General features: G+C 45.8%; 1 protein-coding gene across 1 annotated transcript in view; it reads right to left on the bottom strand.

The window, feature by feature from the left end:
• Window positions 1-25,403, bottom strand: part of LOC136624508 (zinc finger protein 585A-like) — a 44,455-nt gene that overhangs the window by 8,201 nt on the left and 10,851 nt on the right. Inside the window, exon 5 of the mRNA XM_066598494.1 lies at window positions 2,821-2,859. Within this exon, the coding sequence (XP_066454591.1) occupies window positions 2,821-2,859 (39 nt within the window). The remainder of the gene's footprint in view (window positions 1-2,820; window positions 2,860-25,403) is intronic.

Here is a 25,403-nt window from a genome sequence, read left to right as displayed (position 1 = left end):
TCTGCACCCCACGTAAAATACAAAATAGATTATACTCACCAATCGTCAGCCCCCTGGAATGCAGGTAAATGGCTACCATTGCCCCAGCACTGGCCTGGGGTTGTACGGCTTAGAGAAAGTCAGGTGATTGCTGCAGCCAATCAGAGTCTGCAGCAACACTGTCCCAAACTCCTGGCATCATACCACCCAGAATATTAGCCCTGATGCAAGGAGTTCAACCTCTGATTGGAAGCAGCAGTAAACTAACTTTCATTCAGGGCTGAGGAGAGGTGAGAATGTTTTATTATTTTAAGGGGGGAAGGCGGGCCCAGCAGCTAGAAATTTTATTTTGTGACAAAACCCCATTAAATATCTAATATGCTACTGTGTTATATCTCTCCATGATGCGCTCCACTGTACATCGCTTCCCTCCTGTCCATACATAACTCACCCACGCGCTCCGTTCTGCCAACACACTCAGACTAAACACCTCTATTTCTAACTTCACATGCTCGCCTCCAAGATTCCTCTACAGCAGCACCGATCCTCTGGAATGCTCTACCCCCCAACATTCGGACAATCCCTGACACACAGAGCTTCTGATGCACCTTAAAGACACACCTCTTCATAGAAGCATACCAATGATCTAGTCCCCCATCCCCATAATATGCCCTCTGTCTATTCCTATGGCTATCCACTTTTGCCTATCATGTACACTTCCTGTCCCAGACCTCCTATATTACCCCTACCCCGTTTGTGTCCGAAAAATACTGTATATCACATATTATCGTCACATTGCTGTGTTCCCCCTTGCTCCACCTCCTGTCCCTGTACCTTTTGTATCAACCCCACCTCTTTTCTTTCCAAATAAAGGAATACCACATGTAACTTTTGCAATTTCTGTAATTTTTGTAATTTCTTCATCCCCTACTGGAATCCCCTCACTACTGAACACGGCGTATAAAGCATTAAATCTAAACCTTACACAGTTGACTTCCCAAGTTCTCTCACATGGGATCACGAGAATTAATAATAAATACAGATCATCTTGGAGCTTCAATGATGAAGGGAAATAAGATGTGAAAAACAACAGTCTGTATAGAGCCAATAAGATACAGTAGGGATCAACATTTTTTTTTTGGGGGGGGGGGGGGTTATTTCCACTTTTCAAAAGCTATAACATTATTTTATCATCAACACGGCTATATTAAACAAAAAATATAGTTTAGAACCCAATGTAACTCCGAACATTCCCTATTGAAGAATATTTTGAGCAAAAAGTGGGAAACTCTATGGGGGTATCCTCTTTTAGTTACTAAAATTCCAGAACATCCATCGGTGGTCTTCCATAGAAACCATAGGCTGCTATTTTGGAACCTTCTCACCCTTGCAAACAGAGCGCTCTCCACAGTATTCGATCAGCCATGGGCCCATCATTAAAGGACTCCTTTAAGTGTGGGATACGGGGGTTGTAAGTGTTGCTCTAACATTTATTATAACTGGAAGGAAATTGATACAGGACAATTAAATCAATACCCCTTAGGGACTTTATGAATTGTGGTTTGACCTACATCTACTTGCTGGATTGCCTACTTGCTGAAAACTAGAGCAAACCACTATCGCTGGAATATCCAGATGGGGTTCACGAAGCATGGTGCCTCTAAACATTTTCTCGGCCACCATGATAGTGACCCCACCTACATGCGTTTGACACCACTGGAAAAGATTCCTCAAGGGGAATTTTTGACATTAAGTAGAAATTAAATGTTTTCTATTTTTCGGATGAGCACACTTACACCTCAGGCTGCGCCAGATGAGCGCTTTTCTTTCTTTGCGCACCTATGTGCGCAAAAAAATCACATCTGTTAGAACCATTGGTTTCCTATGAAGTGCTCACATTTCCATTTTTTAGAGGCTCAAAATACTCGTACCTACAAAAGATAGGACATGCATGCTTTAAATGCATGCCGGTAAGGTCCGTGCTGCGCGTAAAGACAGCAGTGACAGGGGATTAGGGGACTTTGTTTGGAGGGCGGATAGAAAAAAAAAACATTAAGTTCCTGGGCTATGTTTACATAGTGGAACAAAGAACATAAACCACCACAGGTAACATGTGAAATAATAGATGGAGAGGGGAACTTTCTGTATATGGGCCCTAATGCAAAATCTGTTAAGCCCCGCGAGGAGTCCTCTCATCACTGAACACTGTAACAGCACTGTCACAGTGTTCAGTGATGAGGGGTCTGCAGCGAAGACACCCCATTGACAGCCACCCCATTGACAGCAGTGGGATGACAGTAACGCCTGCTGCGATTATTCTTTTGGGGGGCTTGAAATATAAGCCCTATCCCGAAAATCATCCCTAGCTGTGAATTCAATGAATCATTGAGCACTGCCTCTGATTGACTGAGCGCTCTGACCAAACAGAGGCACTGCTCAGCTGTCATTCAATGAATGGCTGAGTGCTGCCTCTGATTGGAGGCAGCACTTTATGGAGGCGGAGATTTTTCAATACCTGGCCACCAGAAGGCAGGTACAGATTTCTAGGGATGGGGAGAAGAGCCAGACATTGCTTCTAGGTGGGTTAATTTATTTATTTTTTTCACAGCTAGGGATTATTTTTAGGGTAGGGCTTATATTTCAAGCTCCCCCCCATCCTGAAAATGAATTGCAGCAGGGGTTGCCTTCATCTCATTGCCTTCTATGGGGCAGCAGCAGCGCCGGTCCCATTGAAAGCAATTGGATGGTATAGCGCTCCTCTGCCAAAGCTGTCACAGCTGTAGCAGGGGATTCTTTCATCCCTGCAAGGAGTTCCATCATCACTGAACACTTTGACAGTGCTGTCACAGTGTTCAGTGATGGGGGACCTTCGTGAAGCAGCTGCGCTTCTACAAGCACAGCTGCTCCACACACTTTTTTGCTCACATGTATAAGAATGCACGGGGCTTCGGTCACGCGCATTTTGTACATCCGTGGAGTGCATTTTTTTTGCGCACATAGGCGCACAAAATTTTGAGGTTTTAAATTTCGGGTTACCTTTTTACGATAAATAACTTCATATTTACTTTATGTTTTGGTTTAATCTATATAATTTTTATTTCAATGTTTTAATAGAAATGTCTTCCTGTTCAAGAGCTTTTCTACCATGGGGTGTAATAACCAACATTTTGCATTTTGAGCTAATGTCAAAATGATTTATATTCAAACTTTAAACAGACCACACATTTTAATGTATACATTTCTTACTATTATTCATTATTTTAAATTTCAACAACCCATTTTTAAACAATCCAAATGGCGCTAATCTCGTTACCCCCCTGGGCGGTCTGTGTGAATCTCTGGTTCAACCCCTCCTGTTTCCATCACATATGTCGGCCATATAATCTTCACCGTACTCATTTATCTATTTAGTTACTCAGTTTATACATTACAGTGTATTCTCATCATAATCCCACCTACAATCCAGTAACATGCTATTGAAAAAAAACAAAAAACCTTCTGAGTTTAGCCACACCAAATTGTCAGGAATTACACACCCAGTTGAGCATTTTGGAGGTAGATTGCAAACACACTAATCAGTAGACAAGAGACCATGTACTTTATAAATTGAGTGTCCTTCTCCTTTACGCTTGATAAAAAGAGAACCTCCTTCGAAATGTGTTGCAAGACTTTTATTTCTGTATGTATATTCTAGCAATAAAATAGTATCCAATTTGGGATCATGGGCCTTATCCTCTCCAGTGACTATTTTAAAGCACAAGTGGGGGTGTTCTTAATCTTGGACCCCCCCCCCCCCCAAAAAAAACATAAGTGCCATTGTTTTTCTCTGCATGCTACCTTCTTTTGGACATAAGTCATCTACGCAACCTCTAGAGTGCTAGAACTTTTTCTTTTTTAATTTTGTTTGTTTCCAAACTTTCCAAAGTAGCACTACATGGTCGATAATCTCCTGCCGCCTCCCTGGTGTCTACACAATGAGAAGCTGGGACCCCCAAAACTCCAACTGCAGAGCCGGACAGGGGACATGGAAGTAATCTGTGCCTACATGACCTGCGATGATGACACTATCATCTGATCAGTCACCTGTTTGGGAGGAGAAAAGGGATCACATGACCCGGTCTCTACGCTCAGTGTATGCAGGTCTCTGCGTAGACATCTGGTCATGTGATCAAGCTTGAAAAAGACGGTGGAGGTCAAAACGAAGCTGCTTGTCTTTTCGTTATGGGAGAATATGCTGCAGAGTATTTGTTTTCCTCTTGGATTAATTACCCTCGTTTAAGAAACATTTTTTTTTATATCTAATCTGTCTCCCCCCTTTCAGTTTCATCCCATTGCTTCTAGTCTTTCCTTGTGCAGATAAGAATAGGGCTGATCCCTCTGCATGGTGACAGCCCTTCAGATATTTGTAGACAGCTATTAAGTCTCCTCTCAGCCTTCTTTTTTGCAAGCTAAATACTCCCGAGTCCTTTAACCATTCCTCATAGGACATGATTTGCAGACCGCTCACCATCTTGGTGACTTCTCTGAATTTGCTCCAGTTTGTCTATGTCTTTTTAAATTTGTGGTGCCAAAAACTGGACACAGTATTTCAGATGAGGTCTAAATAAGTAGAGGGGATAATTACCTCATGTGATCTAGACTCTATGCTTCTCTTAATACATCCCAGAATTGTGTTTGCCTTTTTGGCTGCTGCATCACATTGTTGACTCATGTTCAATCTATGATCTATTAGTATACCCAAGTCTTTTTCACATGTGCTGTTGCTTAGCCCAATTCCTCCCATTCTGTATGTTTTTTTTACATGTTTCTTGCTCAGATGTAGGACTTTGCATTTCTCCCTGTTAAATACCATTCTGTAAGTCGCTGCCTGCTGTTAAAGTTTGTCCAGATCTTTTTGAATCCTCTCTTCTCCAATGTTAAGCCATTGTTCCTGCCTTTGTGTCGTTTGAAAACTCAATATGTTTTTCCCTCAATTCCCTTATCTAAATCATTAATAAAATGTTGAACGCTGGGCCTAGGACACAGTCTTGTGATACCCGACTCAAAACATTCTTCCACTTGAACGCGTAGGCATTTATGACTTCTCTTTGAGTGGAATCATGTAGCCCGTTCTGAATCCACCTAACTGTTGCCTTGTCAATCCCATATTTGGTCATTTTTTCAATAAGTATAGTATGAGATACTTTGTCAAATGCTTTACTAAAGTCAAGATATACTATATCCACCGCATTTCTCTGATCAACTCAGTCGGTGATTCTGTCATAGAAAGATATTAGATTTGACTGACATGACTTGTTTATTACAAACCCATGCTGGCTCTGGTTAATTAATCCATTCTCATCCAAGTACTTGCATACATGCTGTTTAACAATTTGTACAATAATCTTTCCCATACGAGATGGAGGGGCGGAACCGTATGTGTAGGAGTTAATCATGCAGCATAAATGACATGATAACTTTTTAACTTGATAACATATATATTTATGTCCCTGGAGGGAAATTGGACCAGTGAGGCTATGATCGCTCTGATAATACACTGCTGTACTGCAATGCATCATAGCTTATCCTAGTGATCACAGACCCGGACGCTATTGACGCATTTATTTGCCATGGCAACCCATTGTCCCTCCACATTTACATGGTTCTCCCTTTCTGAAGCTTTTAGAAGCTGCTGTCCGTCAACACAAGCCATCCTCTCCATGGCAAAAAATGAGAGGGTCCTGCAGCCACTCGTTGCAACTGACTATTGTATTTTTCCAAAATAATTGCCAATCTCATTCCCAGTGATAGCAATAGCTACTTCATCACTTGTTGACGCATTAAAACATCCTTTATGTTGACCAGAAGGTATTTTGTCCGCCCGAATAACTACCTTAAATGCATCACAGGGCATTCGCTGTAGCGCTGATATAAAACTATGAACATAGCTGTTATTCTCGTGCAGCATTCGCTGCAGTGATAAGGCAATATCTTCCCTAGTGGCTGGGATGTTCTTGCAGCATTGTTCGGCTTGCTGCTGTTCGTCCCCCATAAAGTAGGTCTGCAGGAACTTGTGTTTCTCATTTGATTCAAGTAGTAGTGAACCAACATGTAGATAAATTTGCAATTCGACTTTAAAATGTTGACCGAAATCTGCCGTTGCTCAATTCCTTTGTCAGGCCAAATCATGTCATTTGAAAACATAAGTTGTACTTTCTCATATTTTCCAGGAAATGTTTAGATCCTGGAAGATGATCCTGACATAAAAGTCTGTAGTGGTCTACAAAGTGTTCTAAGCGTTGATAGTAAAACTTTTCCACCATGGCAACATAGTCCAGGGGTCTCCTGGGGCCACTTTAGAGCATTGCAATATAAACATGGTTTGTTCATTCTGCCAATAGAAAGCTGAGGGTGACACTCGTAGTTATTGTTTGCATTGTATCTAAAAGCTCCCCCCCTCCAAGAATTTCCAAGCTGTTCTTCTCAAAATTGAATGTCTCTCTCGGTCTGAAGAATGTCGGGCATGCTTTGCTTCATTAGTTTCTACAATACGAGTGGCTACTTGTCGCTTGCGCTGATTCTGGAGTCGGCCGTTCCTTTGCTCCAGCATCTGAGCTAGTTGAGCAGCGGCTTGTCGAGTGTGTTGATTCTCGAGTTGGGCATTAGTTTGCGCCAGCACTGCAGCTACTCAAGCAACTACTACTTTAGGTGTGGCTGTTGTCCTTCTGGCTCTACCTTCTCTTGTCTTCCCCTTGCTGTTGGGGTCCCCCAGTGCTCAGTATTGTCCGTCTACACAGCCCCTAATGGGCAAACCATCAGAAGATTTGGCTACCAGTACCTCCGCCTGTGACATCACAGCAACATTCCTCTGTCTGTCCGTTGTCTCTAATACTTTGTCCTCTCAACCTAAGGCTTCTTTCACAGGAGCACATATGGGCCGGCCGTTTCCATAGCAAGCCGATATACGCTACGTTGGGAGTGAAAAGTCTAATGAATGGGTACACAAATCAAAGGTTTGTGCACCCAATCATATGGCCTGGTGAGGCCGTCGCAAATGTGCCGAGCTCACCAGGCCATCGCCCATTTCCCCTCCCTCCCCATTGCAGGCTCACCTCTTGTTTCTCCCCGCTCGTTCTGTGCAATGGGAGGGACAGTGGCGGATCTAAGCTCTGGCCCACCCCGCCCCCTCCCATTGATGGCTATGTACAAGGGGCGTGGAGAGGGCGGACACTTAGCTCCACCCCACCCCCTCCTATTGCACAGAACAAGCGGGGAGGAACTAGAGTTGAGCCTGCACAGGTGGGGAGGAGAACGGAGGGAGGAAGTTTAGCAGCCACGCTGCTAAACTCCCTCCCACCTACGGCCGCTGCCATCAGCTGACAAAGGAGCCCATGCAGCGGCCAACATATTCCACCCCAAAAGATAGTTCCAGGACTATCTTTTGGGCTCGACGTAAAAACACCAGTGCTATATTGGCTTGGCCGGGCGTTTTTACTTCTCAGAAATACTCCCATGTGATCTAATGCACTGGAATCCAATGCATCAGATCACAGCGCATATCGGTTGGCCATGAAAACGGACGGCCAATATGCGCTTATGTGAAAGACGCCTAAAACTGAACCTCTCAACAAACTGACCTACTGGTGTTTCCGCCTTCTGCTAACCAACCTCGTCCTAATGTCTCAATCTCAGTGTGTGGCACCATAGCTCCCCACATGCCTGCTGTCTTGGGGTTATATTCCGACTTGATCTCGGCTTTACCCGCTATAACAAATCTTTGGTCTGAGCGTGTCACCTGCACCTCAAGAACATCACAAGAATTGGCCCTCTTCTCACCATGCACATGCTAAAAACGCTCACTGTTGCCCTCATCCACTCCCAGCTCGATTATTGCAACTCGTTGCTGATCAGCCTCCCCTGCACCAGACTCTCCCCTATCCGATCCATCCTAAATGCGGCAGCCAGGCTCATCTTCCTGTCCAGCCGCTAATCTGACGCCTCTGCCCCATGCCGGTCACTGCACTGGCTGCTTGTCAAATATAGAATTCAATTCAAACTCACTACCTTCATCCACAAAGCCCTCCACAGCGCAGCGCCCCCTATATTGTCTCCCTCATCTCAATCCACCATCCAGTCCATGCCGTCCGCTCCACTAATGAAATCAGATTGAGTGCACCTTTAACCCAAACCCTCTCTCTCCTGCCTCCAAGACTTCTCCAGAGCAGCACCAGTCCTCTGGAACGCACTACCAAAGCAATCCCAGACACACAAAACGTCATGCATGCTCTAAAAACGCACCTCTTCAGGGGGGCATACCGCATACCCTAAACAAACCCCTCTGTACCCCCCTGATAACAGACTCCCTGACCTACTGACTGCAATCCCTAGCTGTAACCAACCGCCCCCTGCAGTCACTATACGGCCTGACCATTGTCTATGTGTATATTGTGAGCGGAATAAAAAGTTCCATGCTATTATTATTATATATATATGCATGTTTTTCTATTTTTGACGGATTAAACGAATATAAAATATATACTCCAATATACTAGTATATATACACACATATAGCTATATACTCAATAGTAGGTTCCTTAACTCAGGAAGTAGATATAAGGGTTAATCAGCTTATGTAGCAGCAGCATCACCGGGGGTCCAATTGAAAACACATGACACAGGAATGTCTTTGTCCTTGACAAACAGAGAGGAGAAACAGGATGTTCTTCTCATGAGGCTAAATTCAAGAATGAACTGAGCGCGCTCACCGAAGCTCCTCCCAGATGGATGACATCATAATCTACCTCACGAATAACTTCCGGAGAAATGGACGTATCAGCACAAGAGATTTTGAACTGAATTTGAATAACTGATTTCCTTTGTTAGAAAGCAATAAATACCCCTGCTTTGGCAAGAGGCCGGGGGAGATCGCTGATGGATACATAGCACACACACGTCTGATGGATACATAGCACACACACGTGTCCTGGTGTTTCTTTTGTATGAGCTCATACTCAATCTTACATCTCCAATTTGGTTACCCAAAAACATATAAGTAGCGAAATTTCGCTAACAATAGCATCCCACACTCTCCACCCCCCACACCGTGCAGATCTAAAGCCCCTCTACCTTCTGTATCCCCCCATTATCTGTAGTATGTAAGCTCCTTGGAGCCCCTCACCCCTACTGTCTCCATCAGCTGATTACTATGTAACCGTGGTTTTAGTATCCTTGTCTTTGGTATCTGTACTGCTCTGTTTTCGGACTAAGTTGGAGTTATATAAAGATTATTATTATTACCTGCAGCCGGACAGAAGCCGTGGGGTTGTGCTGTGCTTACAGGACCTGTGATGATGTCATCGTCATGTGATCAGTGTGTGGGAGGAGACAAGGGGTCACATGACCAGGTATCTCCGCTCAGTGGATGCAGGACTCTGCTGTGTGAGGATGTATTCAGAGAGTGGATGGAGCGGAGCCGAGCGTGTGTGAGACGGAGGAGCGGAGCCGAGCGCGTGCGAGACGGGGGAGCGGAGCCGAGCGTGTGTGAGACGGAGGAGCGGAGCCGAGCGTGTGCGAGACGGAGGAGCGGAGCCGAGCATGTGCAAGATGGAGGAGCAGAGCCGAGCGTGTGTGAGATGGAGGAGCAGAGCTGAGCGTGTGCGAGACGGAGGAGCAGAGCCGAGCATGTGCAAGATGGAGGAGCAGAGCCGAGCGTGTGTGAGACGGAGGAGCGGAGCCGAGCGTGTGTGAGAGGGAGGAGCGGAGCTGAGCGTGTGTGAGAGGGAGGAGCGGAGCCGAGCGTGTGTGAGACGGAGGAGCAGAGCCGAGTGTATGTGAGACGGAGGAGCAGAGCCGAGCGTGTGCGAGACGGAGGAGCAGAGGCAAGCATGTGCGAGACGGAGGAGTAGAGCTGAGAGTGTGATAGACAGAGGAACAGAGCCGAGTGTGTGTGAGATGCAGAAGAACAATCAACTGCATGTGAGGCGGAGGAGTGGAGCCATATGTGCCTGCCAGACAAAGATACCAGCCGAGCGTGTGTTAGATGGAGGAGCAGAGCCGAGCGTGTGTGAGAGGGAGGAGCGGAGCCGAGCGTGTGTGTGAGACGGAGGAGCGGAGCCGAGCGTGTGTGAGATGGAGGAGCAGAGCTGAGCGTGTGTGAGACGGAGGAGCAGAGCCGAGCATGTGCAAGATGGAGGAGCAGAGCCGAGCGTGTGTGAGACGGAGGAGCGGAGCCGAGCGTGTGTGAGAGGGAGGAGCGGAGCTGAGCGTGTGTGAGAGGGAGGAGCGGAGCCGAGCGTGTGTGAGACGGAGGAGCAGAGCCGAGCGTGTGTGAGACGGAGGAGCAGAGCCGAGCATGTGCAAGATGGAGGAGCAGAGCCGAGCGTGTGTGAGACGGAGGAGCGGAGCCGAGCGTGTGTGAGAGGGAGGAGCAGAGCCGAGCGTGTGTGAGACGGAGGAGCAGAGCCGAGCATGTGCAAGATGGAGGAGCGGAGCCGAGCGTGTGTGAGACGGAGGAGCGGAGCCGAGCGTGTGTGAGAGGGAGGAGCGGAGCTGAGCGTGTGTGAGAGGGAGGAGCGGAGCCGAGCGTGTGTGAGACGGAGAAGCGGAGCCGAATGTGTGCGAGACGGAGGAGCGGAGCCGAGCGTGTGCGAGACAGAGGAGCAGAGCCGAGTGTGTGCGAGACAGAGGAGCAGAGCCGAGTGTGTGCGAGACAGAGGAGCAGAGCCGAGCGTGTGCAAGATGGAGGAGCAGAGCCGAGCGTGTGTGAGACAGAGGAGCAGAGCCGAGTGTGTGCGAGACAGAGGAGCAAAGCCGAGTGTGTGCGAGACAGAGGAGCAGAGCCGAGCATGTGCAAGACGGAGGAGCAGAGCCGAGCGTGTGTGAGACAGAGGAGCGGAGCCGAGCGTGTGCGAGACAGAGGAGCAGAGCTGAGCATGTGTGTGAGGGATACTATACACATGGACAATGGTCAGACATAAGCCTATGGTGGCCGAATCAATATGACTGCAGGGGGCGGTTAATTACAGCTAGGGATTGCAGTCAGTAGGTCAGGGAGCATGTTATTAGGCGAGTACAGAGGGGTTTGGTTTAGGGTATTTGGTATGCCCCCCTGTAGAGGTGCGTTTTTAGAGCACGCCTGAAATTATGTATCAGAGTTGGCACAGATAGTTTTGGGTAGCGCCTTCCAGAGGACTGGTGCTGCTCTGCAGAAGTCTTGGAGGCAAGAATTAAAGGTTTAAATTAAAGGGGAGCTTAATCTGATCTTGTTAGCGGAGTGCAGCGCTGTGGCTGGGTGGTGGATTGAGATGAGGGAGGCAAGGTAGGGCAGCGCGGTGCTGTGGAGAGCTTTGTGGATGAGGGTATGGGTGTCAGATTAGCGGCTGGACAGGAAGATGAGCCTGGCTGCCGTATTTAGGATGGATCGGAGAGGGGAGAGTCTGGCGCAGGGGAGGCCAATCAGAAGCGATAATGGAGCCGAGAGTGGATGAAGGCAACAGTGAGCGGTTTTAGCGTGTGCACGGTGAGAAAGCAACGGATATATGTGTGTAATGTCCATGTATGGCGCTATATATGTGTGATCTACTATATATAGGTGTATGCCTCATTGCTGTGAATATTAATAGTTATTTTTTAAAGTGCCATTGACTCCATAAACCGGAACCCCAGAGTCATCTTTAGAAAGAACAAAACCATAGAAACTATCATAGCCCCTTCTCATCCGGAGACTAAAAGAACTAAAAATGAAAAGACCAATCTATTAAAGACCTACAGCCTAGGAGCATACAGATGTGGCAAGAAGTGGGGATGCTGTCGACATATAATGCACAGAAGAAAGGAGATTAATATGGGAGAGAAAGGAGAATCAATTAAAATAAAATGTAAACTAAATTGTGAAGCTAAATTAGTTATCTATCTGTTAGAATTTACTTGTGGCATAAAATATGTAGGGAGAACAAAAAAATGCTCTGAGAACACGCATTGCGAAACACAGGTTTGATATAAAAAATACATTTCTGAAACATAGTGAATCCCGACACTTTGCAGAAACCCATGGCTGTCACCCACTACAACATATCCCATCCAAATCATTAACCAGTTATGAAGGAAGGAAATGTTCTGGAGTCACCAGTTAAAGACATTGGCCGCACACAGTCTAAATGAAACTCTGGAAAAAGTATTAGAAGAAGAAGAATAAAGACACAACTCTGTATATGAAGTAAAACTAAAAGTTGTACATTAGAGAAGAAGCATTGTTAGCTACTTGTCTGTATAATAAAAGTAATCTATTGCATTTTTTAAATTCATGTTCTTAAGAAATGATTTTAATAGAAGAAAATTGTAGAATTTATGTATTATAATGTTTTAGTATGATGTTTCCTCAGATGAAATTATTTTATTTGAATTCCTATGTATTCCTATGTTTTGTTTATATATATATAGTAACAATGTTCTCCAAGGGGTGGGGGCAGTAATGACACACTGGACTCAAAAGTGCATAAAAACTTTCTTCAGTGTTTATTTTTATAGTATGCTCCAGGCAACAAGACAGCAACACAAAAGTCCATGCAGTATAACAGATGAAAATGCTGCCCCACGCAGGGTGCTCAGAGGGTTTCCTCCTCAGGCTGTCAAGCACTGACTCCTTGGGAGCTGCAGCCTGTTATGCCCCAGTAATGGGGTCAGTGCCTACAGCTGAGCTTCCTAAGGACTAGGGTGAAGTTGTGAACTGGACCGCCACCCTGTCCAGACTAAGAGCCTGGGAGGGAGATATACTCCATCCACAACATCACCCTTTAACTGCCTAGAATATATATATATATATATATATACCAGATCATTGGACATTGTATAAGGTGTTTTTATACAGATTTTAATTACCTCGCAGAACCGATGTGGTTAGTACAATGACACCCATATGTTTAACAACTGGGACGCTCGTTACGTTTCAATAATTTTATGAATGAGAGAGGAGGGTGGAGTGCACGTTGTGCTTTACAGCATTGATCACATGATCGACGCTGACCCAAAGCAAAAGACCTTCCCACAAAGTGACATCATAGTCACCACACCAGCATCTGTCTTTTTAAGATTGTGTAAATGTTCCTCTCTGTCTGTTGGGTTGGAGCAGATCCGGTTGTATTTGATGGCCTGCTTGTAGATGATGGACTTTTTGTTGTGCTTAGGATGGAAACTGTCTCATCTGAGGTATTTGGGCCCATTAATCGGTTTCCGGTATAGGGATGTCTGTATAAAGTTGTTCAAAATTTTTATGGTGGTGTCCAAAAAGTTGATTTCTGTATATGAGTAGCTTAATCTCAGGTTTATGGTGGTATGAAATGCATTGAATCTCTCATGAAATGGTATTAGTTCTTGTTCGGTGTTGGTCCAGATGATTATGATGTCATCAATGTACCGGAAGTAGGCCAATGGTTTGTTGGGGCAGGAGGCCAAAATGTCACTCTTCAGTTTTGCCATGAAAAGGTTGTCATATTGCAGTGCCATTTTACTGCCCATGGCGGTCCCAGTGGGTTGCAGGAATATCTCTTTGTCAAATGAGAAATAATTGTGTGTGAATATGAATCTTGTGAGTTGTAACACTGACTCAGAGGTAACCCCATTGGCCTCAAGGTGTGCTTGGCAGGCAGGCAGTCCATTTTTGTCTGGGATATTGGAATATAAGGACACCAAATCTATAGTGGCCAGGATGGCACCATCTGGGAGCGGACTTATGGTTGACACTTTGTTCAGTGGGTCCATGGTGTCCTGAAAGTAAATGAGAGTGGAGGGAGAGACGGGGAATATAATAATATCTCTTTATAGAAAACCCAATTCAGGTAATACCATATTACGTGCCAATAGTTGCCATCCCATGCATACGATGGAAGCAATACCAGTGGGGGAGCTAGCGAGAGCCAAACTTTTCTGCACTAAGAGAAAAGATTACACACAGTCTCAGAAAGTGAAATATGTGAAAGATTGGAGGAAAGAGGGTACAAAAATGGATGCTGGAAAGGTCAAGGAAAAAGGTCCAATCGGTGGATAGAACCGATCTGGACAAGCAGAATAATAAACAATTGCAGATTCATAGACTAGTTCAGTTAAATTAAAAAATATATTTTTTGCATACCTTCCCATCTTAAAACAGGATATGACATTAAAATCTGTTTTGGAAGGGGGTGTACAACGTGTGCCAGGGCGTAACAAAAATCTAGCAAATAAACTATCACATAGTCATTTAGAAAAGACCAGTCGCTCACGATGCTTGCTGTCGCAAAACGGCTTCTTCTGATGTTGGGGAGTCAGGTGCGGAGCATGTAAGTTTGCCATCAAAACAAAATGCAATTTTGGAACAGATAGAAAAACGGAATATAAAATTAATTCTTTAATTAACTCTGATACTATTTATGTTGCGCCAAAGTTTATGCAGGCTGTTTTAAGAAATAAAAAAACAGGATCATGGAACATTGTAGAGATATCAATAAAAAAAATAACAGCTCTGTGTAGTCAAACACCTTTTGGTTTGCCATAATGGTAATCTTGATTCAATCATGTTCTAAAGCATAGAAGCAGTGACAGGTATAAACAGAGGAGGCAATATGAAGAAGAAAGTTCTAAAAAGAGAGGCATTCTGAATCCTCAAATTAGACAAAAGGTATCCTACAGGAATGGACTATAGAACTGATCTATTGTATATGTATATTAAAGAAATAAAGGGAAGTAGAAGGAAAGGGGAAAGAAAAGGAAGGAGAAAGAAATGAAGGAGAAGGAAGAAAAAGGGAGAGGGGAAGAAAGGAAAGGAATATATATATATTGTTTTTGCTGTCTTTTTGTTGTGTTTTTGCAGTGATATTATGATCTCATTTTCTGCTTATGGAGGTAGGATGCTGTGGACTAGCCTATTACACCGATGATGTCTTATATTGTTCCAAATAGGTTGAATAATAGAGATGAGCGAGCACCAAAATGCTTTCTGCGATGCTCGAGGGTTCGTTTCGAGTAACAAACCCCAATGAAGTCAATGGGCGACTCGAGCATTTTTGTATATCGCCGATGCTCGCTAAGGTTTTCATTTATGCAAGGCACACCTTAGCTAAGCACCACACTACCTCCAACCAAGCGCAAGCACAGCCTGCGGGACACACCGCTGCCTCTTCTCTTGAGTTACATGCTGCCCAAGCCCCCCGCACGACCCTGCGTCCGCAGCGCACACAAAAGTGTCCCTGCGCAGCCTTCAGCTGCCCTCATGCCACACGCTGGCTGCATAGCCACACCACCCTCATGTCTATTTATAAGTGCGTCTGCCATGAGGAGGAACCGGAGGCACACACTGCAGAGGGTTGGCAGGGCCAGGCAGCGACCCTCTTTAAAAGGGGCGGGGGATAGACCACAATGCTGTTGAGAATCAATGAGAAATTGACGTTTGATCTTCATTCCAATCTTGTGCCACCTCCGTCAGGAGCTGCAAACGTTGGTATGAGTTAAATAGCTATGGGGAATCCATATGCCCACACAGTATTCATTCTGTCTATGTGTCGCATAGCTCAATCGACACCGCAAGGGGAAAGCCATCTGCACTCTGCCCCCTACCCAAGTCAGTCAGTGTCTCTGTGCAAGACAGGTCAAACACTGCGATAGGAACTAAGTGTGCACTAACAGCATAGGTGGGTCCTAGGCAACCCAAGACATGAACAATAAATAAATCAGAGCGGCCAAACATGGCAGACTTGCACCGCGCCGACAACATAGGCCTTGGCCCACAGCTTCAGCAATCTTAGGCATGAAGCGGACTTCGATGCTAGTTCATCTGCGGCGGGCTCATTAAATCAGTTAGCTTTCCTTTCACCGCTCCAATGACTGGATTAGCAGGAAAAAGCTCCACAGCCCCAACCTGGTGTACTTGCACTTCCCCCGGGACATATACCTCAGCCCATATCCTCAGCAAACGCGGGCATGAAGCGGACTTCGATGCTAGTTCATCTGCGACGGGCTCAGTAAATCAGTTACCTTTCCTTTCACCGCTCCAATGACTGGATTAGCCAGGAAAAAGTGGCACAGCCCCAACCTGGCGCAGTTGCAGTTCCCCCCCCCCCCGGACATAGGCTTCGGCCAACCGCTTCAGCAATTGTAGGGAGAAAGTGGACTTTCACAGCACCCAGGACATGGGCCTCTGCACAAACCCTCAGCAATCGCGGGCCTAGAACGGACTCCACTGTTTGTCCCAATGCAGTGCCCCAGATAGCTGAGCTAACGTGAGATAAAGTACAGGTTGGCTTAGGCCCACACTGCATGCCCTAGTCAGGCTGGCCTTTTTTCATAGTCACAGGCAGGTACAACTCCGCTATGGGAAGTCTGTGTGCACCCACAGCATGGGTGGCTACCTGGAACCCACCGACGGTACATAAATAAATCCCATTGTAGTGCCCCCGATAGCTGACCTAATGTGAGATCAAATACAGGCTGGCTTCGGCCCACACTGCATGCCCGAGTCAGACTGGGTTTTTTTAATAGTCACAGGCAGGTACAACTCCGCTATGGGAAGTCTGTGTGCACCCACAGCATGGGTCACCATATGCCATGGCAACCCACTCACCCTCCACGTTTACATGATTCTCCCATGGGGGACTTTCAAATGCCGCGATCAACATTGATTGTGTCATGTAAGGAGTTAACTGCTGGCATTGATGTTCTCACCGATCCTGCCTGCTGCAGCGGGAGGCCAGCAGGATGAGAACATCACCCAGTGTGTACATGTAAGCCCCGGAGCAAGAAGGGGCTAACCAGGGGGATTTATGATGCTATAGAGGCCTTGTATCATCTCCTATGTACATCCCAGACTCCCCAGAGGAGCGTTACATAGCCGCTAATCTCCTGCACCTACCCGGGGTCTCCACAAGGGGAAGCTGTGACCCCCACATACCTCCACCTGCAGCCGGACAGGAGCCCTGGGGTTGTTCTGTGCTTACAGGACCTGTGATGATGTCACCATCATGTGATCAGTGTGTGGGAGAAGACAAGGGGTCACATGACCAGGTCTCTCCGCTTAGTGGATGCAGGACTCTGCTGTGTTAGGATGTATTCAGAGAGTGGATGGAGCAGAGCCGAGCGTGTGTGAGACGAATGAGTTGCGCCAAGTGAGTGTAAGTCACGGGTGTAGAGCCGAGAGTGTGCGAGACGGAGGAGCGGAGGCGAGTGTGTGTGAGACGGAGGAGCGGAGCTGAGTGTGTGAGAGATGGAAGAGCGGAGCCGAGTGTGTGGGAGACGGAAGAGCGGAGCCGAGTGTGTGTGAGATGCAGGAGCAAAGCCAAGTGAGTGTGTGACAGGGGATCGGAGCCGAGTGTGTGACAGGGGATCGGAGCCGAGAGAGTGTGTAACAGGGGAGCGGAGCCGAGCGAGTGCGAGACGGAGGAGCGGAGCCACGCGCGTGGGCGACGGAGGAGCGGAGCCGCGCACGTGGGCGACGGAGGAGCGGAGCCGAGCGTGTGTGTAATGTACATGTGGGGGACTATATATGTGTGTATAATGTATATACTGCGGCTTGTTGGCCACGACGGTGTTTCGGTACGTTAGCCACGATGTGAAGGCTGACTGGTCGCTCGGCTCCTATGCAGGTTGCTGCTGACACTCTGTGAGAGGTTTCCTGATGCTGTCGGCACCCATATAGATGCATGTTGGTATTTCCCTCAGTCCCCCTCCTCCTCTGAGAGGATTATTAGATGGTTTCTCCTCTGGTACATCAGCAGGTACGGACGGCTATATATCCTCTGTACTGCACCTTTCTTTCTCTGTTATTCCTACCCTCTGCTATTCCTATAGTAAAAACACCTGTGGCAATGTCAGAGGCACTAACAATAATTACATCACCTGTGCAATACTGAGGATATCTAGAAAACTTGACCTCTTTGGGATCCTAAGGACTGGAGTTGAGAAACACTGCCCTGTTAAGGGCCAGACCCTCATGCCCAGCTCTTCATCTGCCTCCTGACTTTTAACCCTCACCTCCTCCCTTGGCCTAATATGACTCTCAGACTCCACCACTCACAGAGATGACAACACTCTCGATTTAATCTTCCTTCGCCTCTGCTTTGCCTCCCACTTTACTCCCAACCTCCTATCTTTCTCCATCAGGCACCCTTGCATTACCAATGACCCTCCCATCTATTGCACCTCTACGAACCTTGAGACCATCCACGCCCATCATTTCTCCGAGACCATCCAGTCCTCCCTGTCCGCTCTCTCTCTTCTCCTGCCCTAACCTGGCAGCTGAACGCTACAACACCACCCTCAGATGTGCTGTCAACCACAGACCATGGCAACCTTGGATCACGTGCCAAATGCGCTTCATCTGGCGGTGCTCTAGGTGCGCCGAATGGCTGTGAAGAAAATGAAAGCTGCCCACAGACTTCCTCCATTTCAAAGTCATGTTTAAAACTTATAACACAGCCCTTCACCACGCCAAACAAGTTTATTTTACCTCCCTTGTCCCCTCACTATCCCACAACTCTAAACGACTCTTCGGCACCTTCCTCTCCCTCTTCAGCCCCAAAGAACAGGCCCCGATGACGCATCTTAGTGCTAGAGAACTAGCCACCTATTTCAAAGAAAAAATCAACAGAAATCTCAGAAAACGGTACTGCTAGCCCCAATCCCAGTCCCCTCTGCAGTGCATCCATCAGCCATCCACTCTCAATGTTCGAACCAACGACACAGGAAGAAGTCTCCAGGCTGCTCTCTGCCAGTTGCCCCAACACCTGTGCTAGTGACCCTTTCACCTCCTCCGGTTCCTTTCCCCAGCTGTCATTACCCACTTCACCACCATTTATAACCTCTCCCTAACCTCTGGCACTTTTCCCTCCTCATTCAAACACTCTATCATATCCCCTCTGCTAAAAAAACAAGCCCTTGACCTGACTGACGCTGCCAACTACCGACCTGTCTTAAACCTCCCCTTCATCTCCAGATTACTAGAATACCTTGCTTACTCCCACCTTACATGATTTCTCCCCGATAGCTCTCTCCTAGACCTCCTCCAGTCCAATTTCCACCCTCTACACTCAACTGAAATCGCCCTCACAAAAGTATCAAATGACCTGATGACAGCAAAGTTTAGAGGCGACAACTCCCTACTAATCCTCCTTGACCTCTCTGCTGCATTTGACACTGTCGACCATGACCACCTTCTCACTATTCTCGGCTCTATTGGTCTAAAGGACACTGCGCTCTCCTGGTTCTCCTCCTAGTTCTCTGACAGCTCTTTCAGTATCTCCTTTGCTGGCTCCATTTCCTATCCGCTTCCTCTCACTGTCGGGGTACTCAGGGCTCAGTCCCTGGTCCCCTTCTCTTCTCTATCTACACAGCCCCAATTGGACAAACCATCTGAAAATTTGGCCGCCAATACCATCTAAACTCTGACGACACCCAACTATACACCTTCTCCCGTGAGATCTCTGAACCATTCCAAAATATCACCAACTGTGTGTCTGCTTTCTCTTACACTATGTCCTCCCTTTTTCTCAAACTTAACCTCTCTAAAACTAACCTTCTCATCTTTCTGCCTTCCAACTGACCTCCCATCAACATCTCCATTCCAGTGTCTGGCACCATCATAACCCCCAGACAGTATGCCCACTGCTTTGCGGTCACACTGGGCTATGACCTCTCCTTTACCCCCCACATCCAATCTCTGGCCCAAACATGCCACATGCACTTCAGAAATATTGCTAAAATTCGATCGTTCCTGACTACAGACACTCTAAAGTTGTCGCCCAAATCCACTCCCAACTTGACTACTGCAACTCGCTATTCATTGGCCTTCTCTGTACCAAACTCTTCCCCCTCCAATTCATACTAAACACGGCAGCTAGGCTGATTTTACTGTCTAGACGTTTTTCAGACACCTCTGCACTATGCCAGTCACTGATTGGCTGACCATCCACTGCAGAACTAAATTTAAATTCCTCTCCATCACCCACAAAGCTCTCCATGGTGCCACACTGTACATTGCTTCCTTCTTGTCCATGCACCACCCAGCCCGCACACCCTGACCGCAAACACACTCAAACTAAACACCCCTCTAATACAAACCTCACATGCTCACCTAAAGGACTTTACCAGAACAGCACCCATCCCCCTAATTGCTCTATCTCAAGGCATCCGGATAATTCCCGATGCATCAAATTTCAGACGCGCCTTAAAAACACACTGCTACAGGGAGGCAAACCAAACCTGACCTAGTCCCCCTGCCCCTCCCCACGGCTCCGCACACCTTCCACCCTGCTTATTGCATATGATCTCTACCCCTACACCCCCTTATTGCCCTACCCCGTTTACCTCCTAATAAGCGATTTACACATGTAATTCCCATACCTCCTGTGTTCCCCATGCCTTACATCCTCCTGTATCACCCCCACCTCGTTGACTTCAAACTGATTGTATATCACATGTAATTGTTGTATTGTCTATGTTCTTCCTTGCTTGAAAGTGCTACGGAATAAGTTGGTGCTATACACATGAAGATTGTTATTTTTATTAGTGCAATTAGTGCTGTTCAATATACTGTGGGTGCCATATTAAGTGTAGTTGGTATGACCTCTAAGAAAACAACAAAAGCTACACACATGACAAGGTGTTCCAAATGCTGACTCTGCTTTATTGTAATTTCACACAATTTTCTATACAACAAATAGGTCTCCAGATAAAACAGAAAAGGGGGGCTAACAAAGCCAAACACAGTTACTGTAAGGACTATGGACGTGGAACCACTGTGTCAACCTACCGGGTAAGTGATGATCCAGTCCAGCACTGTTGACAGCCGACACCAGCGTGGAAGCTAAGATACCTGTTTTACGAACCTCGCCTGCAGATGGAAACTAGGGAAGGTATCTTGCCCTGAACTAATAACCAGGAGGGGAGACCCCTGCCTATAAGCGGAGCACTCGTCACGATAAGAATGACCCCACGATCTTCTTTTAGTTGCTGACTGACCCTTGCAGGACAGAGAACCTTATAAAAATAAACAACAGAACAATACCGGGACATCCAGGAACAAAGGAGGTACAAACTGCCAGGGATGAACATAGAGGCAGACTCACGAGAGTGACAGACAGATGGATACACAAACGGAAAACACGAGCAGGTAGCAAGGAAACAAGGTAACTGCAAAAGCAGCAGCTGAACATGAAGTGAAGGAAACTAAAGTCACATATAATAATAATACATATTCCTCAGCGCTTACATAGACAGGGGGAATACTGAAAGACAAAAAAATACAAAAATTACGGAACCACAGTTACATAATCAGTTGATGGAAACAGTTGGGGTGCGGGTCCTGCTCCAACGAGCTTACATACTACAAGTAATGGGGTGATACAGAAGGTAAGTGGCTGGAGATGTGCACTGTATGGCGAGGTGGAGAGTGAGGGATGCTATACACATAGAGAATGGTCAGACATTTGGCCGTGTGATTGCAGAATCGGTATGACTACAGGAGCGGTTTATGACGGCTGCATGTTATCAGGCAGAGTATAGAGGGGTTTGTTTAGGGTATGCGGTATGCCTCGCTGAAGAGGTGCGTTTTTAGAGCACGCCTGAAGTTCTGCGAGTCCTGGATTGCTTGGGTAGCCCTTGGTAGTGCGTTCCAGGGGACTGGTGCTGCTCTGGAGAAGTCTTAGAGGCGGGAATGAGAAGTTCGAATTAAAGGGGCGCTCCATCTGGTTTTGTTAGCAGAGCGGAGAGCCCGGACTGGGTGATGGATTCAGATGAGGGAGGCAATATGGGGGGGGGGGGGGGGGGGGGGGGTGCTGCACTGTGGAGGGCTTTGTGGATGAAGGTAGTGAGTTTAAATTGAATTCTGTATTTAATGGGTAGCCAGTGCAGTGACTGGCACAGGCCAGAGGCGTCCAAATAGCGTCTGGACAGGAAGATGAGCCTGGCTGCCGCATTCAGGATGGATTGGAGAGGATAGAATCTGGTGCAGGGGAGGCCGATCAGCAATGAGTTGCAATAATCGAGCTGAAAGTGGATGAGGGCAACAATAAGCGTTTTTAGCATGTCTACAGTGAGAAAAGAGCGGATTCTTGTGATGTTCTTGAGGTGCAGCTGACATGTTCGGGCGAGAGATTGGATGTAGGGGGTAAATGATAGATCAGAATCGAATATGACCCCAAGGCAGCATGTTGTCTACGAGTTATGGTGGCGCCACACACTGAGATGGAGATGTCAGGATGAGGTCAGTGGAGAGTGGAAATTCCAGTAAGTCAGTGTTAGAGAGGTTTCGTTTTAGGTAGAGGGAGGACATAGTGTTAGAGACAGCGGACAGACAGTCAGTGATGTTTTAGAGGAAAGGTGTAGAGATGTCACGAAAAGAGGCATTTTACATGATTAAATGTTTGTTGATATATAATTTTCCATACATGCATTTTTTGAGCATATATTTAATTTTATGAAGTTGCTTCCGCCTGTCTGCTTCACATTATAGACTCATCTCTGTCGTATTGTAAAATCTTTTAAATTGTAATGAATAAAATATAGACAAGTTTTTTTGTGGAAGCTTTGCGTGCTGACCTATTATTTTTGAATTGATTGAGCGGCAGAGTGTGTGCTGCTGGTTGTGAGATGCAACCGTGATTTATTATATTACATTGTATTATCAATTGTAGACAAAGTTTGTTGAATATGACCAGGCCTGATGTTTACAAGGGTTTTGTAAAATGGTATTAAAGCTTATTGAATTTTTAGGTTACATGACCGAGCGTGGGGGCGCGATGACGTCATTTCTGACATCCCGCACCACCTAAGCATGCGCAGTACATTACTATTAGTTGGTGGAATGCTTTTTTTGCGTTCCAAATGGCGGCCTACATGTCACACACATCACAATCATCATCAGAAGACGCGCTGGCACTGCTCTACACCACACTACTGGGGAACTCATTTGAAAAACAGCTAATTCCTTTAATATGTGTATATTTTGTAACATCATTCTGCTTGTGAAAGGCACACTTTATATGCCAAAATGCATTGCAAAAGTTGTTCTAAACTTTATTGTGTAGATGTATTCATCAGACTCGCCTGTCAAGTTACTTTTCATGTATTTACTTTTTACATCAACTTTATTAATATTAAAACGGAAGATCCCTCACTGGGAACACGTTTGGTAAACCATCTTTTTATTCCAATTCTGGATAAAGAAATCTTTACAAGCGTGGAGAAAGAGATTTTTTCTCTTTTTTTACTTTTTACTACTTTTTGACATGGTGCAAGGAAATGAGAATATCCTGCTCTGCAGAACATTCTACTTACTGACATAGCCAAAATTAGACTGAAATACAAACTAAATCATACAAGATATAATTTCCCTCACATTTTCCCCCCTTTTGTGACCAATTCTGTACTGTCCTTTATTATACTAAGGGCCTGCCCCTATTCACTGGGACCTAACTATCCCTCTGCCATAGAACTAACCCTAGTGGTAGATATTTCCATGCCTCGATTACCTGCCCTTATCTGCTACCATTTCCTTTCCTACCTGAAGAATTTTATAAGACAGTCAGGGATGGAACACAACATTTTACTCAGATACATAATCTTGTTGGAGGTTACTGTACCCCGGCCCCGGGGACGGTTGAATATAGCAAAGATATACTGATCTAGTGAGTTTCCAAACATTCTTTTTTTTACTTACATTGCACAGATAAGGTACACATCATATAATCAATCTAATAATACCATATACGGCAAAACATAGCAGCAGTATTTGAAAAATAGCCTGTTTTATACCCATGAACCACCCTTAAATAGATTTTAACCAGTTAGCTGTATTAAAAATTCCACCAGAATGGCAACATGTAAAGCCTATTATTTGACACAGTCCACCCTGGGCAGCAGTGAGATAATCTAGTACTATTGTGTGTTGGTGGGTGACCACAATTATCTGGGATTGTATTTGATTTGTCTGATTAACCAACCCCAGAACAGCAAATATCTGGTTGCTGAGATAATCTGTGGCCTCCACCAATTTATTCCACATCTGCATGATCATTGGGTAGATAAATATTGTACTGAAAATGTTATTTTCTGTTCTCATAGATACCACATGAGGGTTACTATTTGGTCTAGGCATGCTGTCTGCTGCTCTTCTAAAAAGAGCATGTTTAGGAATATCCATATATGAGAGGCCATCAAGTAAAATTATAAATATGGCAGGTGTAAGCTGAGCAAGGGTGCACAGGCCTGTTTTACCTTGTGGGAGCCTTTTATAAGCTTCATGTCCACAATTAATGTGGATGCTTGGTGGGAGTTCAAGGACAGATTTATTGTAAACTGCTGCCAACCATACTGTCAAGACAACTTCCAGTGCTTTTCTTCGATTCACAGGAGTACGGCCTGCAACCAAGTCCTGCACTGGCTGAAACTCCTATACACCCAAATCTTTTGTTTGTTCTACCATTACAGTCATTTTAAGGGGAAATCTGATTTGGAGACAGGAACAGTTGGTTGCCGAGGGATAACAGGCCACCGGGGTTTCGTTTGTGGAACAGGGTTTGGCTTTTTCCTAGTGTTCCATTAGCAATAGACAGATTTAATACCAAACACGGATCCTGATACCAAGCAGCAACAGGAAGTGGTACTTCCTATACCTTGTGTTTTGTTACTACATTTTCCATTAAATACCACAAAAACCCTTACGTTTGAAATGTCTACGCATAGCATTGTTTTTGCTGAAATGGGACTGTATGTGCAAATCCAGCAATTTCTGAGTTTTTGACTATCAGAGAGAACTACTCACTAGTACTCCTTAACCCTTTCCAATCCACTGTCTGATGTCGGAAGACATTCTGATTGAAGGCTGTACAGCTCCGATGTCGGACGACGTCCGTCAGGGTATTCTTACTGTATATTACTGGCGGCTCCGTTGTCAGGGGCCTCTCCAGTATGTCCCATACCGCAGTACTGGCTCTGGCCAGCAGACAGCGCCATTGTATAATGGCAGAAAGGGAAAGCCCCTTAGGAAACCCTGAATCCAAAATTGGATTGCAAAGGGTTAATGTTTTACGAACTTGTTGTCACAGTCCTTTTTGAGGACCCCATTCAATACTTTTACATTTTGGTCAAAAAACAATATCAAGACAACACCAAACTGGCTGGCGTGGAACGAATTCTGTTTCTGTTTGAGCTTTACAGAAATGGAAGTCTATTGCAACACTTGGTATGGTCTATATTTTGAGGACAATTCAGTCATCTGAAAGCAAACTTATACGACTCCTTAAAGGGGTTGTCCCACGAAAGCAAGTGGGGTTAAGCACTTCTGTATGGCCATATTAATGCACTTTGTAATATACATTGTGCATTAAATATTGGCCATACAGAAATTATACACTTACCCCCTCCGGTGTTGGCGTCCCCGTCTCTATGGCGCTGACCGAAACCTTCTTCTCCTTCCATTAGACATG

Source organism: Eleutherodactylus coqui, chromosome 4 (assembly GCF_035609145.1).
Source record: "Eleutherodactylus coqui strain aEleCoq1 chromosome 4, aEleCoq1.hap1, whole genome shotgun sequence".
NCBI lineage: Eukaryota > Metazoa > Chordata > Amphibia > Anura > Eleutherodactylidae > Eleutherodactylus > Eleutherodactylus coqui.
The sequence above is the reverse complement of the archived record's forward strand: the minus strand, read 5'-3'. Positions and strand labels throughout refer to the sequence as shown.